Source organism: Alligator mississippiensis, chromosome 4, assembly GCF_030867095.1.
Source record: "Alligator mississippiensis isolate rAllMis1 chromosome 4, rAllMis1, whole genome shotgun sequence".
Classification (NCBI taxonomy): domain Eukaryota; kingdom Metazoa; phylum Chordata; order Crocodylia; family Alligatoridae; genus Alligator; species Alligator mississippiensis.
In genome coordinates this window covers 53418250-53436364 of record NC_081827.1, presented here as the reverse complement: position 1 = coordinate 53436364, position 18115 = coordinate 53418250, and the positions used below count along the sequence as shown (strand labels likewise).

The 18115-nt window shown below is 39.7% G+C and overlaps 1 protein-coding gene across 1 annotated transcript in view; it reads right to left on the bottom strand.

Moving 5' to 3' along the window:
* DOCK4 (dedicator of cytokinesis 4) overlaps positions 1–18115 on the bottom strand; it is a 405154-nt gene that overhangs the window by 57892 nt on the left and 329147 nt on the right. The window contains exons 28-32 of the mRNA XM_019492471.2: positions 17875–17950; positions 16193–16293; positions 15356–15414; positions 4287–4435; positions 2707–2792 (exon numbers count right to left, since the gene is read on the bottom strand). Of these exons, the coding sequence (XP_019348016.1) occupies positions 2707–2792; positions 4287–4435; positions 15356–15414; positions 16193–16293; positions 17875–17950 (471 nt within the window). The remainder of the gene's footprint in view (positions 1–2706; positions 2793–4286; positions 4436–15355; positions 15415–16192; positions 16294–17874; positions 17951–18115) is intronic.

The window sequence follows — 18115 nt, the reverse complement described above, 5'->3', positions numbered from 1 at the left end:
AAAATGGCTTCTGTTTTGAGTAAGTGATCAGAATACTACAGAGATGTAGCCTGAACTCTCAACAAAGTATTGATGATTAACATTCCTATGTTATTTAACTAAGACATTCAATTATTTTTAATCGCAGAGTAACAATTTGAAGTGAGATCAGGATCTTTTCCCACGTGGATTACATTGGACAACAAATATAGCAATTTGTCCTTGATTACAACAAAATATGTACTTCTCCATCTTTAGTAACAGTTCCCAATGACGCCTTGCTGATCGCAAGCCAGCTACTGTCTGGTCACTTCTAAGCCTCCTGGGATGAAGCCTGCCCAAAAATGAATAACAGCAACATTTTCCCCACTTGCATTTTATGGCATATTTCATTATGAACATCAAACCCCACAGCCTATAACAGTTTAAACCTGTCCAGTGACATTTGTAATTTGGCTTTGAAAGCATGATGTGCTTTCAATGCAAAGAGGTTTGTATGTTGCTCTGAAAAAATTAAGTTAGCCTGGGAATCTTGAGATACAAAAGTTTTTTTAATTCCAGCACTCTGCAGAAAGAGAAAACAGGACAAAACCCTAGACTCCTACAAAACACTATGTAAATTATTATCCTATATCCAGAAAATGCAAAAAAAGTATACCTCTCTCTCCTTCATTTTGTATTTGCTTAGGAGTGCCTATTAAAAATAAATTGGGGGGCATTCTTAAGACTCATAGGGCACGTTCCCATAAGCGTGCACATGCAGGGGCACGTGGCAAATTGACCCGGGTGGGGTAGGGGAGGCTAAGGCCAGTACCTGTGCTGGCCCCAGCAGTCTTACCTGGGGTCTTGGTGACTCCTAGGGCAACAGTGGCATTAAGCCGGCTGCTTGGAGCCTGGCCGGCAGCCAGAGAACGGCTCTGGCCGGCCAGGCTCCCTTTCTGCTATGCCACCTTTTTCAGCAGTGGTTTCTTTCGACACTGGAATCTCCTGGTATCAAAATAAACCACCACACTGCTAATTAGCAGCATGACGAACAGGTGAACATGCATTGTGTGCAGTTTATGGTGCCTTGTTCAGACGTGCCCATAGTTGGTAGTTCATTTTGCCAAAACATTCAAAACTTACTTGCTTGAAAACTATGCTAATTTTTCACAATTTCTTCAGTTAACATCATTCTATCAACATCTTGATCTAATCACATTTGCATTGTTTTTAAATCAAGGAAGTACAGCACCAAAACCCTTCAATAATATTTGTTTAAATTACTGATGGAAGAAAAAAATAATCTGATGTGTTGTCAGTAATAAGCCCAGTATAATAATGACCACAAACCTTTACACATGTTTCAGCATTTTTTCTTTCTTCAAATCACAAGGTATAATATCCATTTTAAATGCCTTTTGACTTATGTCCTTCAGTCAAGGCAGATGCTATGATACAGTGACTGGTTTATAAAAAGTTTTAACCTATTCTTCCACACTCTTTGTATAATGCCTCCACCATTTAAAACTTCCCAATAAAGCTTAAGTTTTTTTCCCCAAGAACTGTATTTCAGATGTTATATACTTTATCTTACAGTTACAATTTTATTTTAAAATTATTTTAAAGCTTTGCTATGAAATATTTTGAACTTTTTTTATCTTTTATTACTTTTGCTCACACTTACACATTCCAAGAAGTACTACTACAGTTTATAGTTTAACATACTCTGTTATAGGTCTCCATCATTTAGTCATTTCTGCTTTCCTTTGGATGTTATGAGCAGAAATACGTATACTAGAAGACCAGGGTTTTTTCTCTGACTGCAATTCTAGATGGTTATGTTTGCCAGAGCACAGGTACAGAGATATGAATGCAGTTTATTTGTAGAGTTAAATGTGATTTTTCTCTCTCACTTAAAAAGAAGTCACTCAGAACAAATACACTGCATGTTTAACAGGATTAGAAAACAAACATACAACATGAAACCCAGTGGAAGAACAATATAGCCACTTCTGAAGTTACTTGAGTCTTATACTGAAGTCTTACACAGAGTTGGAATTAATTTGGGAAACATAAAGGAGACAAGAGTTTAGTTCATAATTTGACATCAGTGATTACACATTTGATGGGAAGAACCTGTGGAGCACCCTAAGGGCTCCAGAATAAAGGACAGCATTTACCCTTCTCCACTGTAAGATTCTCTTGTTATGAATCAATAACATGCCACTTCTTAACATATATGTAGTGGTCAAATAATCACTTGTAAAATAATTATAATAAGAAGGTAACCTGCTCACAGTAAAATAGTCATAACATTAATCAAAACATCCAAAAGTGAAAACCTTATTCGGATAATAGCAAGTTTTGGTCATCTGTGAAACGGATTTCATAAGCAGCTGCTTGCTTTTACAAGGTTATATAAAAAAAAAAAACCCACACCCCACCTGCAAACCCCACACAACAAATGAACATTGCTAGCTTTTCAGATTTCAAAATTATTATTAATGATAATGGTTTATGGTATAACATACACTGCCTCTCCCCCCAGGTATAGCTGTAAATAAAAAGACATGCTCAGTTATTGAAGATACAATAAGAACATCTTCATTTAGGCAATTAGCCTTTATTTCTTAGCTTCCAAAAGAAACAAGGATCACAGCTGGTTTAGTAGTTTTAGTCCACACAGATTTTTAGGAGCTAACAAACTGGACTGAATAAATGAGTTAAGAGGAATTTATTACTCACATGCTATTGAAGAGCTCCCGGTAGGTTTCATCACCCTTGCCTTCTGACATCAAGCTATCCAATTTGTCAATCAGTTTAGCTTCCACCTGCAACACATACACATAAAAGGCTTTTTTTCTTGAATTAGATTTGGAAAAAAAAAGGGGGTTGCTAAATGAATCCCCTAAATTATTGGTTAAAAAGTAAAACTGAATTTTATGACAAAAGATTTAATCTCTTTTAAATTGCAACCATTCCTGAGGATTTTTAAAAAATAATTTAAATGGAATAATGTGACTTAAACCTATAAGCTGAGCAGCATTTGCTGCTGCTGCTACTGCGGCAACTATCTATTTATGGACTCAAATAAAAAAAAAGCATACAACCCAATGAGACTGAATTCTTATCACAGGCTGTAAGACCTCAATATAAAGCTACCTTCTTTGCCTCCATTAATTAATTGTATGATGACTTATCCTCTTTGGCAATTTGGGGTTCACAGTTACTCTTGTCACTGTTGAATCCCCTCACTTCAAATATGCCTCAAACATGCTGCTTTAGAAATCTAGTGCAATGGATTTCCCAGTCAGTTGTCAAGAAAAGCTAGAGCATAAAGATTTTGTAGCCAATGATGACTGCAGTAATTATTGATCACTATTTATTATTGAAGCAAAGATGCTAGAATAAATTTCCTTATAGCAATAAAGATATTTAGTAACTAAAAACAAGAATTAAGGATCTTATTGTGAAAGTGCTCTGCTAAAGGGTAAATCATAATTCCAGCATACCATTAAGCCAATGACCAATACAGAAAGAAGCAGAAAGTTGGTATATTGCTTATGCAAGATTTATTTTTCCATTAGTCCTTATCAACAATTTGATAGTAAATCTAATAACATACTAAAATATTAAAAGGGAAAAAACACCTACTTACATTGCATGCACTTCTTCTTCTCACAGTTTGTTTTTTGTTTCTAGTTAGAGATCCCACACTAATCCGTATCATTGCTTGAAACTAAGTCAAATACACGCTGTTTCATTTAAAGCAGGAGGGAGGAGAGCAGAACGAAGTGGCTTGAAGCAGTGTGAAGGAACCAAGTGGGAGCTGCAAGAGCAGATGGTACACTTGGTAGTTCCTTACTTGCTGGCTAAGCAAGTGCTTGAGTGGCAAGAATAGCTGGATCCTCACAGGGGTTGGTTTCTCATAAAAACAGGGGGTTTTGTCAACTGGGAGGGCAGATAGTAGAATCCATCTCAGTAAACCTTCATAGTATCATTCCTGATTTTCTTCCTAATTATTTTTCCCCACCAATGTAACCCTTACTGCTACAGAACAGAAGAATAAGTTACCCTGAGTGAAATTCTGCCTTACTGATATTATGCTAATTTGGACACTGACTTCACCCTCATCTCAAATAAGTAATGCCAATTTTTGATGTTGACATCTTCAAGGACTTAAAGTATTTCCCTCCAACTGGGGTCACAGCCAGGTACTAGTCATTCTTCATCCATTTTGCACCATTATAGATCTTGTTAATGAGTTAATTGTTCAGTGCTAGAGTTGAATTTCAATCTTGCCTGATAAACTTCACATACAGTACCTGTTTAAAGTTGCCACTGCGCCTTTGCTCCCAGTCCATCATGTCATGGAAAATGGGAATCATTACATTCCGTAAGTCTGGCTGAGGTATCAATGTCACTTCTAGGAAGGGGCCAATCAATGCGGGGATGAAGTGGAGTTTATGTTCCCCTAAAATTAAAATGAAGTTGACTGTAATTAGAGATTCCCTTCTGGGTAAGTTATGAACAATCCCCATTACTGGCTTCTGTCTGAAGATTACAAAATGGTGGTCTAAATGAAAACAGTTTGGTTAGCTAACAACATTCCTGGCATGGAGTGCTTCTTAAATTCCAGGAAAAAAAGAAGAGCTACGGACAAGACAGGAAAAAGAGTACGGCTGGTGCATCACATTTCTGAAGAAGCGTTGAGTTTAAGAATGACTGTTCACACTGGTAGATTGTTCACTCTCTTTACTGTTCATCTGGAACGGGGGAAAAGAACAAGTAAAAGTTTCCACGATCATCACTTTCTTAAGAACTCTCTCTGACATTCTCCCATAGGCTAGTATAAAGCTAACTGTCTTAACCAGAAAGCTGATGTGCAACCAGTAAACTACTTCTACTATAGGAACCAATGCATTTAGGACATTGTTTTCATAGTGACTGTTTCCTTTTTGCAGGTATGAATTACTCCTATGTGCTTGGCTATAAATGTGGCTAATTATCTGATTTCATGTATGCACTGGGGAGAAGCAGTATAGATTTGCACCTTACAGACTAACTAAATGAGAGATGTATGGCATCAGCTTCTGTAAGCAGTGGGCTTATGTCATCACAGCACCTGATGAAATAAGCCTGCTGCTTAAGAAAGCTTATGCCATGCATCTCTCATTTAGTTAGTCTGCCTGGCTGCAGACTAACACAGTTACCTATCCCTCTCTGCACATTGGGGAAAGACATAAACATGCACATTTGCACCTATCCTTCCTGTTGTGGGTCCAAAAATGAGTACAAATTTTGTCTAAAAAATTTTGCAAGTTGGTATTCTATTGTTCTCAAAACATTTCCTTAACCTATCAAAGCTAAACCTCAGCCATTAATTAATCATATTCAATTTATGTAGTTCAGAAGTCTCAAAACATTCAGCAAATTAAAATAAAACAGGATTTATGTTGCATTAAGTGATGAGAACATTTTCTCTTAGCTTCTGTTACTTGCAGAAAGACCTTAAAGATGATTTTGCTGCATCTTGACTGTTCTCATTTATCAAATGCAAACAGCTAATAAGCATTATAAAATCTTTGCACAGATACTGACTTACAGAGCATAGCAACATACATACCAAACTATTTCAAGTTATAACTCTTAGCCATATTAAAGGTAAAGCTGAACCAGGATTCCTATCAGTTAACTGAGTGCCCTAACTACTCTATCTTGCTCTCTGCCCCAATCAATACTTAATTATTTATGCACAATGGAATAGCTCTAACAGAAGAGACTGACACTATGGCCCCTGGCAGATGTTACACTTACAACATGATTAACCAGTGAATCATGTCTTAGTAACTTGGTCACATATTCATGAAACTAATGGGGTGATCACACAGGGAATAAGTTACAAAGTTATTATACAAAATGTGTGTAATAGCTTTGTGGCTGGTTCCCATAATGCCTTCAGCTGACCATGTGGCTAGTCCACAGCTGATCAAGGCTCCCAGCCCTGAGGTTGCATCAGAACCCTCGACTTGGATGCAGTTGAGAGACTGGGAGCAGCAATCAGCAGACTGGCTTCCGACTGCTGGTGGAGGGAGAGCTCAGGATCATGATGTGGACTTCCCCTGTACTGGCAACATGGTGCAATTGGGATCTGATCGCTGTCTCCATAGATGTCCTTCTTGCCATGCATGTGTAGGAGGCTGAGTTGTTGGGACTGTGGGTCACATCCCATTGCACTTTTAATGGAATGCCTGCTAAATGCCTTAATGCCCGATTCAGGCAAGGACACAAACCTGGGACTCCCACCTCCCGGTCATGTGCTCTCACCACTAGGCTATTGGCTATTACAGCCTCCCTTTTTCTCTTGTGCTTTTTTATGAAAAAACTTCAAGAGTGTACATTTCATTCTGGGTTCTGATCAGTGAGGCCACCCTGGGCTCATCTCTAGTTCCTTCTCTAGAGCGGGGTGGCACAGCTGGGTGCGGAGCAGTGGCAATGTGGTGTGTTGGACAGCAGCAGCTGCACATGCAACGTTCCTCCCCCCGCATCTGACTGGCCAGGCAGTGCCTCTGCGGCCTGCAAAGGGGCACCGCTGCCCTCGCTCTGTCCTGGCCCTGCTCCTGGGACGTGGTGGTGCTCCATCCCTGCCTGCCTATACCCCCTAGAACCTTCCCAAGTACCCCCAGCTGACAACCCCTGTGTTATAATTACATGTCACAACAGACTCAATTAATTGGGTCTGCTGGAGCATGGTAATTATTGGGCACCAGCAGACTCCAACATCACATGCATCAGTGTCCCTGCACTGAAAAATGGCAGTGGGGGTGCTTAAACTAAAACTTGTTTGACGAGCATTAGATAAAGCGCACCTGCTGCCATTTTTCAGCATGGGGATGCTGATACAGGTGATGCTCTGAGCCACTTCAATTAAAGTGCCCTCCCTGCCCCTGTCCTCCATCCTCCCAGAGCATGTGTAAAACACTCATTAAGAGCAAGATTGGCACATTCATATGAGTGAACTTCCAGGTCTGCATTGCCTGCAGACTAAGGTGGGTGAGGCACCTTCTTCCATAGTACAGGCAACACAACAACAAACCCACTGAAAAATGAAACTCTGTAGCTTCACTCCATGGAACTAATGCACCTACAACGTTTAAGTGCTTTTAACTCTTCACCCTCAGTAAACTGTAAAACTCAAGAACCAAACCCCTCTAGAATAAGATACATTATCAGATGTATTTAGGTACAGTTGAAGTTATCACTCTATACAATCCACTGTGGTTCCTCAGTGTCACTCTAATTTTTTTTAGAGTAAATCTACTGATTTCAGTTGTGAAGTAAAAAATCAGGTTTATTAATGCTTAAAAATTATAATAAACTACTAGGAATTTTTATTAAATCACCTGTGGTTTGATCAGGCTTGCTGGATTTTAACTGTGAGGTACATAAATGCCTACCAACTTTGTAAACTTTTAAATAAGTAACAAAACTCATTTCTCCAGCCTCTGAATGCTCCAAACCATGGTTACATCTGTAATCAAATCCAACCATATCAAAAGAAATGGTAGTTTACCTACCAGCCTTAATAAGATCAGAAATTATTAAAGGTTCTTTAATTAAAGTTATTAACATTTTTAATTAACAGTCTCTTAGTTAAGTTCAGAAAAAATCATTTCACAAGCAAGCTTATCTATTACTCTGCAGTTTAATCATTGACTTTGAACTCTATATATTCAACACTTCTGTACAAATGCAAGAGTGGCCTTATTCATACTGACATACCCCTTCAATGTTGCTCTCTCTTGCAACTTCTACCCAGGATATTAAAGTTCTCCTTTCTGTGCCATTTTAAGTACTGGCACATCCAGTATCTTTTACAAGGGAAAACACTAGAGATACATTTTGCCCACTCTACCATATGGCAGCATTCAAGCGGTTTATTGCTAGAAGATGAAGGAGAAATAGCAAAAAAAACCTAGGCTGTTCTGCCTCCTCATTTCAGTAATCTCCATCTGGTCCTAAAGTTCCTGGAAGAAATAAGTAACATCCAAAAATCTTTTTTTCAAGTGTTTTAGTTTTTACATAACAGGAAAAATATACTTGAAATGACATACAGTGAATATAGGTGAGAATGCTCCAGTCCTCAGGTGAAACTTAGCTGAGGTCAGCACACATCAGAGCAGAAATACCATAGGTGCTACAATGCCACATCCCTAGCCTCTGTAATCCAAAGCGGAGTTCTGACCTCCAGATGTTCTACTGACTGAGAATCACCTGGAGTATGAAGCACACAGTTTTCACTCTTCTGAATCCTGCCATGCCTCTTGACTCATAGAAGCCAGGTGTAAACTTACGCAGAATGTCTCCTGCTTGAGAAATCCTCAGCTTTCCCTTTAGGGAAAAGTTAAAGTCTCACTGAATTCCCACATGAATTCAAATTGACCTCCCAAGGGGCCAACACTCAGGTTCTATATCTAAACTGTTATGAGAACTAAGTTGTAAACTATGCTAAAAATGAGTCACTAGCATTTAATTAGTCACTCAGTATATAAAATAATTGTAAGCAAAGGGTGCAGAAAACCAAACATATAAAATAAATAATAATCAATAGTAAATAGATGTCTGCAGATCAGGGGCAGGCAATTATTTTGGGCGGAGGGCCTCTTGCCGAGTTTTGGCAAGTTGTCGAGGGCCGCATGGGTAGCCCTGCCCCTTGACGGGTGCCCCACCCCCTGGTGGCCATCTTGGGACAGGAAGTCCCCACTCTTTGCCACCAGAAGTCCCTCCCCTTGCCCCTGGAAATACTCCTTTCAGCAAGGGGTTTTGCCATCTCAGAACCAGAAAAATACCAAATTATATTTTAAAAATCAAACATCTACAACATTCATTAATTTGATTTCAAAAAATATTTTTGTCCTGATTTACATGTGTTTGTGTAGTCTACATAGAGATGATCACACAATAGCTTAAAATGAAATCTTATTCTTGCATACTGTGGGGAAGTGGGGGTGATTGGGGTGGGTATAGGTTTGCGGGGGCTGTGGGTATGTGGGGAGTGGATAGGTGTGGGGTGAAGGAACATATGGGTCTGCATGTCATTATGTGGGAGGGTATGGGTTTTGTGGGGGGGAGGGTGTGTGTGTATGGCAATGCAAGGGGGTGTGTGGGTGCATGTGTATGGTGGTGTTTGCTTGTGGGACTTGTCCTATGAAAACACACACACTGTGCCTCCCTCACTCTCCCTCTCTCCTTCCCTTCCTCCACATACACACGTTGTGCCTCCCTCACTACACTCACATACACACACACTCTCTCTCTTCCCCTCCCCCACCATATACACACACACTCCTGCTCCTGGCCCCCGGGTACCGGTGTAGTCCAGTGGTGCTCCCACAGTCCTGCGATGCAGCCCGGGGCCACGTGGTGCTGGAGCAGGCATGCAGAGAAGCAGTGAAAGCCGGGGCAGCAAAGGCTTCCGGTTGGGGGGCCGGGGGCTTGGAGGGCTTGGGGGGTGGGGCCAGGCCGGCCTCTCTCCTGAGTCCTGCTGGCTTCCCCTGGGTCCTACTTCCCCTGTGTCCTGTCATCTTTGACAGGCAGCCAAGAGCAGATAACTATTAATTTTCTAAACTTTTTAGGTGCCCTGTGGGTCAGATGGAATGGCCTGGTGGGCTGGACGCAGCCCGCGGGCTGTATTTTGCCCACCCCTGCTGTAGATGCCTAAGTAACACACAAAGTATAGCAACTGCTACCAAATGTAAATAATCAAATGTCCCCAAAACCTACCAGATATAACTGCTTGTTACCTTATATTTTTTCCAGTATCTTTAATTATTTCTATTTCTAAACATTATTTCTCTGTACTGGTGTTTTATCTAAAAGGCCAGTCTTCCAGGATTACATTTTTGGCATAGGAAAAGATTAGCAGAGTTGAGGTAACAGTATCTTAGCAACCACTGATGTTCTAAAAATATATTTTTCTAACTCCTTGAAAAATGATTTAATGCCATGAAAGTTTTCCAGAATGAAGATTTTTGCCATTATGATTAATAAGTTCAAATATAAGGATGACAAACTCGGTGTTTAGACCTTATAATTTGTTTTGATTGAGTCCCAAAGTGATACGAGTTTAGGGACCAACTGGCTAAGCAACAGCTGTACAGAAAAGGACCTGGGGGTTACAGTGGACAATAAGCTGAATATGAGCCAGCAGTGTGCCCTTGTTTTAAAGGATAACAGCATACGGCGCTGCATTAGTAGGAGTGTGGCCAGTAGATTGAGCGAAGTCATTATTTCCCTCTATTCAGCACTAGTGAGGCCACATCTGGAGTACTGTGTTCAGTTTTGGGCCCCCCCACTACAGAAAGGATGTAGATAAATGAGGGCAACAAAAATGGTAAGGGGGCTAGGGAACAAGACTTTAGGAGAGGCTGAGGGAACTGCACTTATTTAGTCTGGAGAAGAGAAGACTCAGAAGGGATTTAAGAGCAGCCTTCAACAACCTGAAGGGTGGTTTCAAAGAGGATGGAGCAAGACTGTTCTCAATGCTGGCAGATGATGGAACAAGGAGCAGAGTTACAAGTTACAGAAAGGAAAGTTTAGGTTAGATATTAAGAAAAAACTCTCTCACTAGGAGGGTAGTAAAACACTGGAACAGATAACCCGGGGAGGATGTGGAATCTCCATCCTTGGAGGTTTTTGAGACCCGGCTTGACAAAGCTTTGGCTGGGATGATCTAATTGGTGATGGTCCAGCTTTGAGCAGGGCGTTGGACTAGATGACCTCCTGAGGTCTCTTCCAACCCTAATTTCCTATGATTCTATGATGTTTCTATGTGACATTTAAATTCATACATACAATTTTAACAAATCAGGCTTTAAAACCAAAATAGAGAAAACCCATGTAGTGGGATCCACAATAAATAAATAAATTCTTGTTGTCTAAGTTTTATTTAAACATCAATCAATTATTTATTTTTGTCTTTATTTCAGGTAGCTAGGGTCTAATATTTCCTAGCATTAACCTCTTGCAAGAAGGAGAAGATAAAATGTATAGGCTCAGGGAAATCAACTGCTATTAATCCATCCTTGTAAATGCAGCAACATTTAGCAGTTACAAAAATGACTTCAAAAGTATCCATGATTTCAACCCTAACTCATTTCTCAGTTACTACCAGGAGGAATTCACCATAGGGGCTTCTTTGGTATTAGAATCACTAGAACATGATGGTTTTGAAAGGAATAGAGGAACAGCTTTAATTAATAATACAGAGAAGCACCTGAATTACTGAGAGGGTGAGATTAGAAATACATACTTGTCCACAAGTGAGAATTCTTATGTGTACAAATATAACAACTTTTTCAATAGATATCATTTATATTTCTTTTCTTGCAGTATTTTTGGAAAACAATAACTATTTTCTCAGGGAGTGAACAGAGCGTCATTGAAAAATAATTTTTCATTTCTTTAATGACATTTAATTAGCATATTATGTACATCCTTGATTTGCTCAAGAAACAAACAGTAATGGATCTATCAGTCAGCATGTGTATCAAAACCATTAGGTAAGTTCCAGTATTAAGATTCATAGATGTTAGGGTCAGAAGGGACCTCAATAGATCATCGAGTCCAACCCCCTGCATAGGCAGGAAAGAGTGCTAGGTTCAGATGACCCCAGCTAGATGCATATCCAACCTCCTCTTGAAGACCCCCAGGGTAGGGAGAGCACCACCTCCCTTGGGAGCCCGTTCCAGACCTTGGCCACTCTAACTGTGAAGAAGTTCTTCCTAATGTCCAGTCTAAATCTGCTCTCTGCTAGCTTGTGGCCATTATTTCTTGTGACCCCCGGGGGCGCCTTGGTGAATAAAATCTCACCAATTCCCTTCTGTGCCCCCGTAATGAACTTATAGGCAGCCACAAGGTCGCCTCTCAACCTTCTCTTGTGGAGGCTGAAGAGGTCCAGGTGCCCCAGTCTCTCCTCATAGGGCTTGGTCTGCAAGCCCTTAACCATACGAGTGGCCCTTCTCTGGACCCTCTCCAGGTTATCCGCATCCCTCTTGAAGTGCGGTGCCCAGAACTGCACGCAGTACTCCAACTGCGGTCTGACCAGCGCCCGATAGAGGGGAAGTATCACCTCTTTGGATCTATTCGTCATGCATCCACTGATGCATGATAAAGTGCCATTGGCTTTTCTGATGGCTTCGTCACACTGTTGGCTCATGTTCATCTTGGAGTCCACTAGGACTCCAAGGTCCCTTTCCACTTCCGTGCTACTCAGCAGGTCATTCCCTAGGCTGTAGGTGTGCTGGACATTTTTCCTCCCTAGGTGCAGCACTTTGCATTTCTCCTTGTTGAATTGCATTCTGTTGTTTTCTGCCCACTTGTCCAACCTGTCCAGGTCTGCTTGCAGCTGTTCCCTGCCCTCCGGCATGTCCACTTCTCCCCATAGCTTTGTGTCATCCACAAACTTGGACAGAGTACACTTCACTCCCTCGTCCAAGTTGCTGATGAAGACATTAAAGACATTAAAGAGTATCGGTCCAAGGACCGAGCCCTGCAGGACCCCACTGCCCACACCCTTCCAGGTCGAAACCGATTGTACAGTCATAGGAAAGAAGGGGTGGAAGGGACCTGTTGGAGTCATCTAGTCCTCCCCCATGCTCAAAACAGAATCATCTCTGATTAAATCATTCAAGTCTAATGTCTGTATCCTACTATTGAAAATTTACTGGGACACAGATTCTATAACCTCTCTAGGTAGCCTGTCTCAGTGTTTAACTATCCTCAGAATGAAGGAATTCTTACTAGTACCCAATTTAAATTTCCTTGCAACAATTTGATATTGTTGCTCCTAGTTCTATCCCTTATAGTCACGGAGAATAGTCTCCATCCTCCATATAACCACCCTTCAGGTGCTTGAAGACTACTATCAAATCTACCCTCAGTCTTCTTTTCTACCAACTAAATAATCTTAGTTCTTTCAGCCTCTCCCTGTAAATTATATTTCCCAGACCTCTAACAATTTTTGTCTCTCTTGCTGTCCACATTGTTCTTGGAGTGTGGGGCTCAAAACTGGACAGAGAAAAAGCATTACTTCCCTTGACATGCCTGTGACACTCCTTTTTGTACAACCCAAGCTGCTGTTGGCTTTTCTTTCCCTTTTTTTTTTTGCGACAAGAGCACACTGTTGGTTCATATTTAGCTTGTGGTCCACTGTAACTCATAGATCCTTTTCTGGAGTACCACAGCCTAACCCATCATTCACCCCACTTTGTATCTGTACATGCAATTATTCTATTCTAAGACACTTGTCCTTTTGAAATTTCATCTGATTGATTTCAGATCATTTCTCCAGTTTATCCAAGTTATTCTGGATCCTAGTCCTACCTTCCAGCGTCTGTAATTCTATGTAACTTGGTTATCCACAAATTTCCTAAGTGTGCACTCAATCTCATCATCCAAATCATTAATACATATATTAATCAATGCCAGACCCAGGACAGAGTCCTTGGGAGCCCAACTAGACACCTCCTCCCAACTAGATATTGAGCCACTGAGGACAGGTTGTTGAACACCATGCTCCAACTTGTTATATATCCACTGTACAGTACTTTCATCTAGTCTGTATCTCCTTAGCTTATTATTGAGAATGTTATGGAAAATGCTGGCAAAAGTCTTGCTTAAGTCAAAGTATATCAAATCCACTGCTCTTCCCTCCCCATCCATAGAGCTTGACACCTTAGCAAAAAAGGAATTCAAATTAGCCAGGCATGACTTCCTCTCAGTGAATCCATGCTGACTGTTCCTGATCACCTTATTCTTCTCCTGGTGCCTCACAGTAGATTCCTTAAGAACCTATTCCATGATCCTTCCAGGGATCAAGGTTAGACTGTCTATTCTGTAACCACCTGGAATCTTTTTCTCTTTTTTAAAATATAGGCACAATATTTGCCCTTTTCTAATCACCCAGGACCTTACCCAACCTTCATGAGCTATCGAAGATAATAGCCAATGGCTCTGAAATTGCCTTAGCCAATTCTTTCAGTACTCCAGGTCAGTGAAAACAAATACATTTTAATAAATTTTATCCAAGAACCACAAAACATTTTGCAAACAATTAATGTGGTTTCTTAATAATGCAGAAAATCATTATAATTGCATCACAAAAAGATAAAACAAGGAACAATGTTTTTCCAAGCTGAGCTAGAGGAAGAACCAGTAAGGTAATATAAGTTTTGTTCTCCTATCCATTGCTTTAATCATATGTTTGCTAAATCAGCCTTGCAAATGATAAGGGATGGGAAAACCTATCTTGTTCTCAACCACATGCTGTTGCTGGGATTGGAAGAGATAAGATGATCCAGCTCTGTTAGCCTGACAAAATAGGAATTATCCAGCACTTCAAAGTCCACCTACTGACTCAAAAGACATGACCAATTTATATATGCATTGGAGTTTTGGGTGTTTATTAGCACAAAGTTCAAATTCAGGACATTTAGGAAATGGCTATGCAACTTCAGTGTCATTCTGGCTGCTTCCACTCTGTGTTTCCCCTCCTGAAACAAGTAACATAGCTGCCCTAGCATGTTGTTGGGCATGCACCAATAAACTCTCTCTCTCTCCAGAGAGCTTACTAGCCTGCACCCAAAGCCAAACTTACATGACAAAATAACTTGTTTTGTGACAACAGCACTTTTTTAGGACAATGTTCCTCAATAAGATGCTCCCATGTATAGAAAAGTGGCTCTATAGACATACCCTCCACCTTTTTTTTTTTTTTTAAATAAGCAACACTTTTTCTTCTTAAAAACAAAACACACTCCTACCTCACAAGCTACATTTTACTGATGGGCAACAAAATGAGGAGAACTCTCAGAAAATACTTCTCTTTTGTTTTGAACAAAGGATAACTAACTGGCAGAATCTCTGCCAAAAATGTAATTAGAGCCAAGAGCTTAACATATTTTTAAAAAGGATTAGACATTTATATGGATAATGAGAAAATTCACAGTTACATTAGGTAGGATAATATAGTTTTGAACAACTTAAAATCCTCATGCTTTTGGGCATAAGATAACTACTGTATTACTGATGTTAGGATGAACCTCTAGGGGTATTTCAGAACTGTCCAATAGTGTCTGTTCTATCTTCCCTCTAGAAGAAATTTGGATTGGTCTGACACAATATGACAATGCCTTACCATTCAGTGATGACAGCTTCAGAATGCAAGAGAATACTCCGCTAACTAGAGTTATCCTAAACATTATTAGGTATTAGATTCTTAATTCTTAATATATATGTTTATCCGTAACCAAACTTTATTGCAAATTTTATTTGTGTTTCCTTGTTTGACTGTTCAATCTTAACCAAAAGGGTTTTTTTTTTCTTAATTCCTTACCTAAATTTTGCCACATGCTGAAGATTTCGCAGCCCATTGTTACCCGCATGTCACCATATCTGTGATATATTAAAAAAAAGAACCATTGAAGTAGAGCATTATTTAGAAAAATATTTTATAAGATTACTATAACCCACACTTCACAGTATCAAAACTAAGATTCCAGAAATGCTAAGAATTTTTCACAAGTTTTGGGTAAGCTGCATGGAAAGAGGAAAACAGTAGCTAATGTCTAATACATATCTAATTAAATATCTTATTTAATAAAGCCACATATGGTTATAAACCTTATAATCAATGGGAATAACTAAGTGGTGATAACCACCTACTGCCTTCATTTACTTAAGATTTTTTTCCCCACTAAGATTTCCTGCCCAGATAACAAAAACAGTTAAATTTAGTCCTACAGAACAAAATTGTCTGAACCAGATAAGGCCTGATCCAAGTCCCATTAAAGTCAACAGAAATACTTCTGTTCACTTCAGTGGGATTTGGATCAGGTCCACGTGCTTCACAATGCTCCCTCCTTTCTCGCCTTCCCTCTGCCCCTCCCCCCCACAGCTGTTCTTTTTAATTACTGCCAAAGTAAAAGTTTTTAGGGAGAGTTGGGGAGCATGGGAGGGAAAGTATTGAGTGCCAGAGACAGGTATTGGGGGGAGGGAATCTTACCTGACCCCTGGTGCTCCCCTCACCCCAGCTGTTGCTGCCATGGCATGGACTCAGAGGTGCGCATCCTTCTCATGCCCCACTAAATAAGCCCCCTGGAGTGGATGTCCTGCTTGTCCACTCCTATTTATGTTATAGGCGTGCTTAATGGGAATTGACAATGATACTTACTTTTCCAATACCTTTTTCTTCTTGGAAGGTGTGAACATTTCCAATTGCAGACATAACTGATTTATAAAAATGACCGCAAGATAAAAGTAGGAATCCCAGATCTACAATAAATGCATGATATATCGTTATTTAAATTCTCTCAGCATTACCATATTGTTGGCATCTCTTCTTTGGTCCTTGTCTGGTGAGTTGTTCAGACCACTTTGTCAAAATGGTCTTTTTCCCTTAAATATATGTTGTGTAATTTATGACAAAATATTTCACAAAGACTTGTCAGTTTCAGTTAAGCCTTTGAGAGGAAGGATTTGGAGTTCCATGGTGGACTCTCTGGTTACTCAGCAACAGAAATCCATATCCAAACCCCAACCTTTTTGATCTGAAAATATATTCCGACACAATTAGTTTCACAACAACTTTCAGAAAGTTTTGTTTTCAACTGAATGCAGAATGGAAACAAACCTGAAAAAATGCAGTAAAACAGAAATGTAATTCTCTGGCAAGCTCTACCACCCATTTATCTCATGAATATTGAGCGTTGCAATGTCTCAGTAAGACTAGAATGAAGTAAAACATGGCACTGTTTATCTTATTGTTCCATAAATTTGCGTCTCCCCTTCATTCTGTGAAAATTAGCTTTTGGAAATAATTGAGCAAAGGTTCATCAGTAAAACTATGTATTTAAAAACTACCAACTCTAAGCTAAAGCATGGCTTCTCCGGAACAGTAATGCAAAAATAAAAAGTGTACAGGAAGCCCTTTTCTGTCCACTATATTTCTACAGAAAGGTGCCAACATGCCCTTCTGTCTGCTTGTACTTCCGCAGGAGATGGTAAGAATTTTGATAAGTGAGATGATTAAGCACAGAATCCTCTGGAGGGAGCAGGTAATTTTGCCATCACTTAGTCTATGCACTTGCAGAACCTCACAGGGGGAATAAATGTTTCCAAGTATTTATGGTAATATAGACCAGCATTTTCTCCAATGCTTTGAGCTGAGGGCGCTCATAACTCTGTACTCCTGTTAATCAGGCTCTGTGCGTTATCAGGCCCTGTGTGTTTGAACCCTTTGCATAGCATACCCAATTTCCTTTCTAATTCAGGTAAGCCTCTTATGAGCTTTAATTGAACGTTTTGTATTTAACTCTCAAAGCATCATTCTATAATTTTAGTATAACACTCTGACCATCAGATGTTACAGATACCCAAATTCATTAGGTACTTAATTGCAGGCTATTTTTAACAATAATCAACCCAAAATAACATTTTAAGAGCAAGTGGCAGGTTAACTGGACCTGAACATTTAGAAAATATCCAAAGCCGTATTTTTCAATTAACATGCCAGTTAATAAACACAAGAATGGATTCTACTTTCTGACAATCTTAAAACATGCAAAAAAATAGTGTTGCTAATCAAAAACCCTGATTTAAACATATACTACAAGTACATTTCAGAGACTCAAAGGGGAGGGGGGATGGGGATGGCAGGGGAGGTGCGGGTTGGTACTCATGATATTTTGAAACATGACTCCTGATTTTCTCTCTATGGTACTGCAGGCCTTCTAACAGCTGAGAATTTTTAGCTGTGTTTTATCCAAACCTGTATCACAATAGCTGAAGATTGACCGATTATTGCACTGGTAACATGGCCCAACATATATTTTGGAGGAAGTTAATTCACTGTACCTTGTAATCAAAGTTTTCATTTAAGAAGTTTTTACGAAGGGCATCAGAAAGGTACAGGACTGTTGTAATGATAACACTGGTAAAAGAAAAAAGGGAACACATTTTTAAGTGGAAAAACATAACTTTGATTATTGTAAATGCTTGCTTATTAGCAAAAAGAAAAGAAAGATACCATGTACAATTACTGAAAAAAATTAAATATATATGACTGCTTACTACTAAATCTGTTGTCAGAAATTGC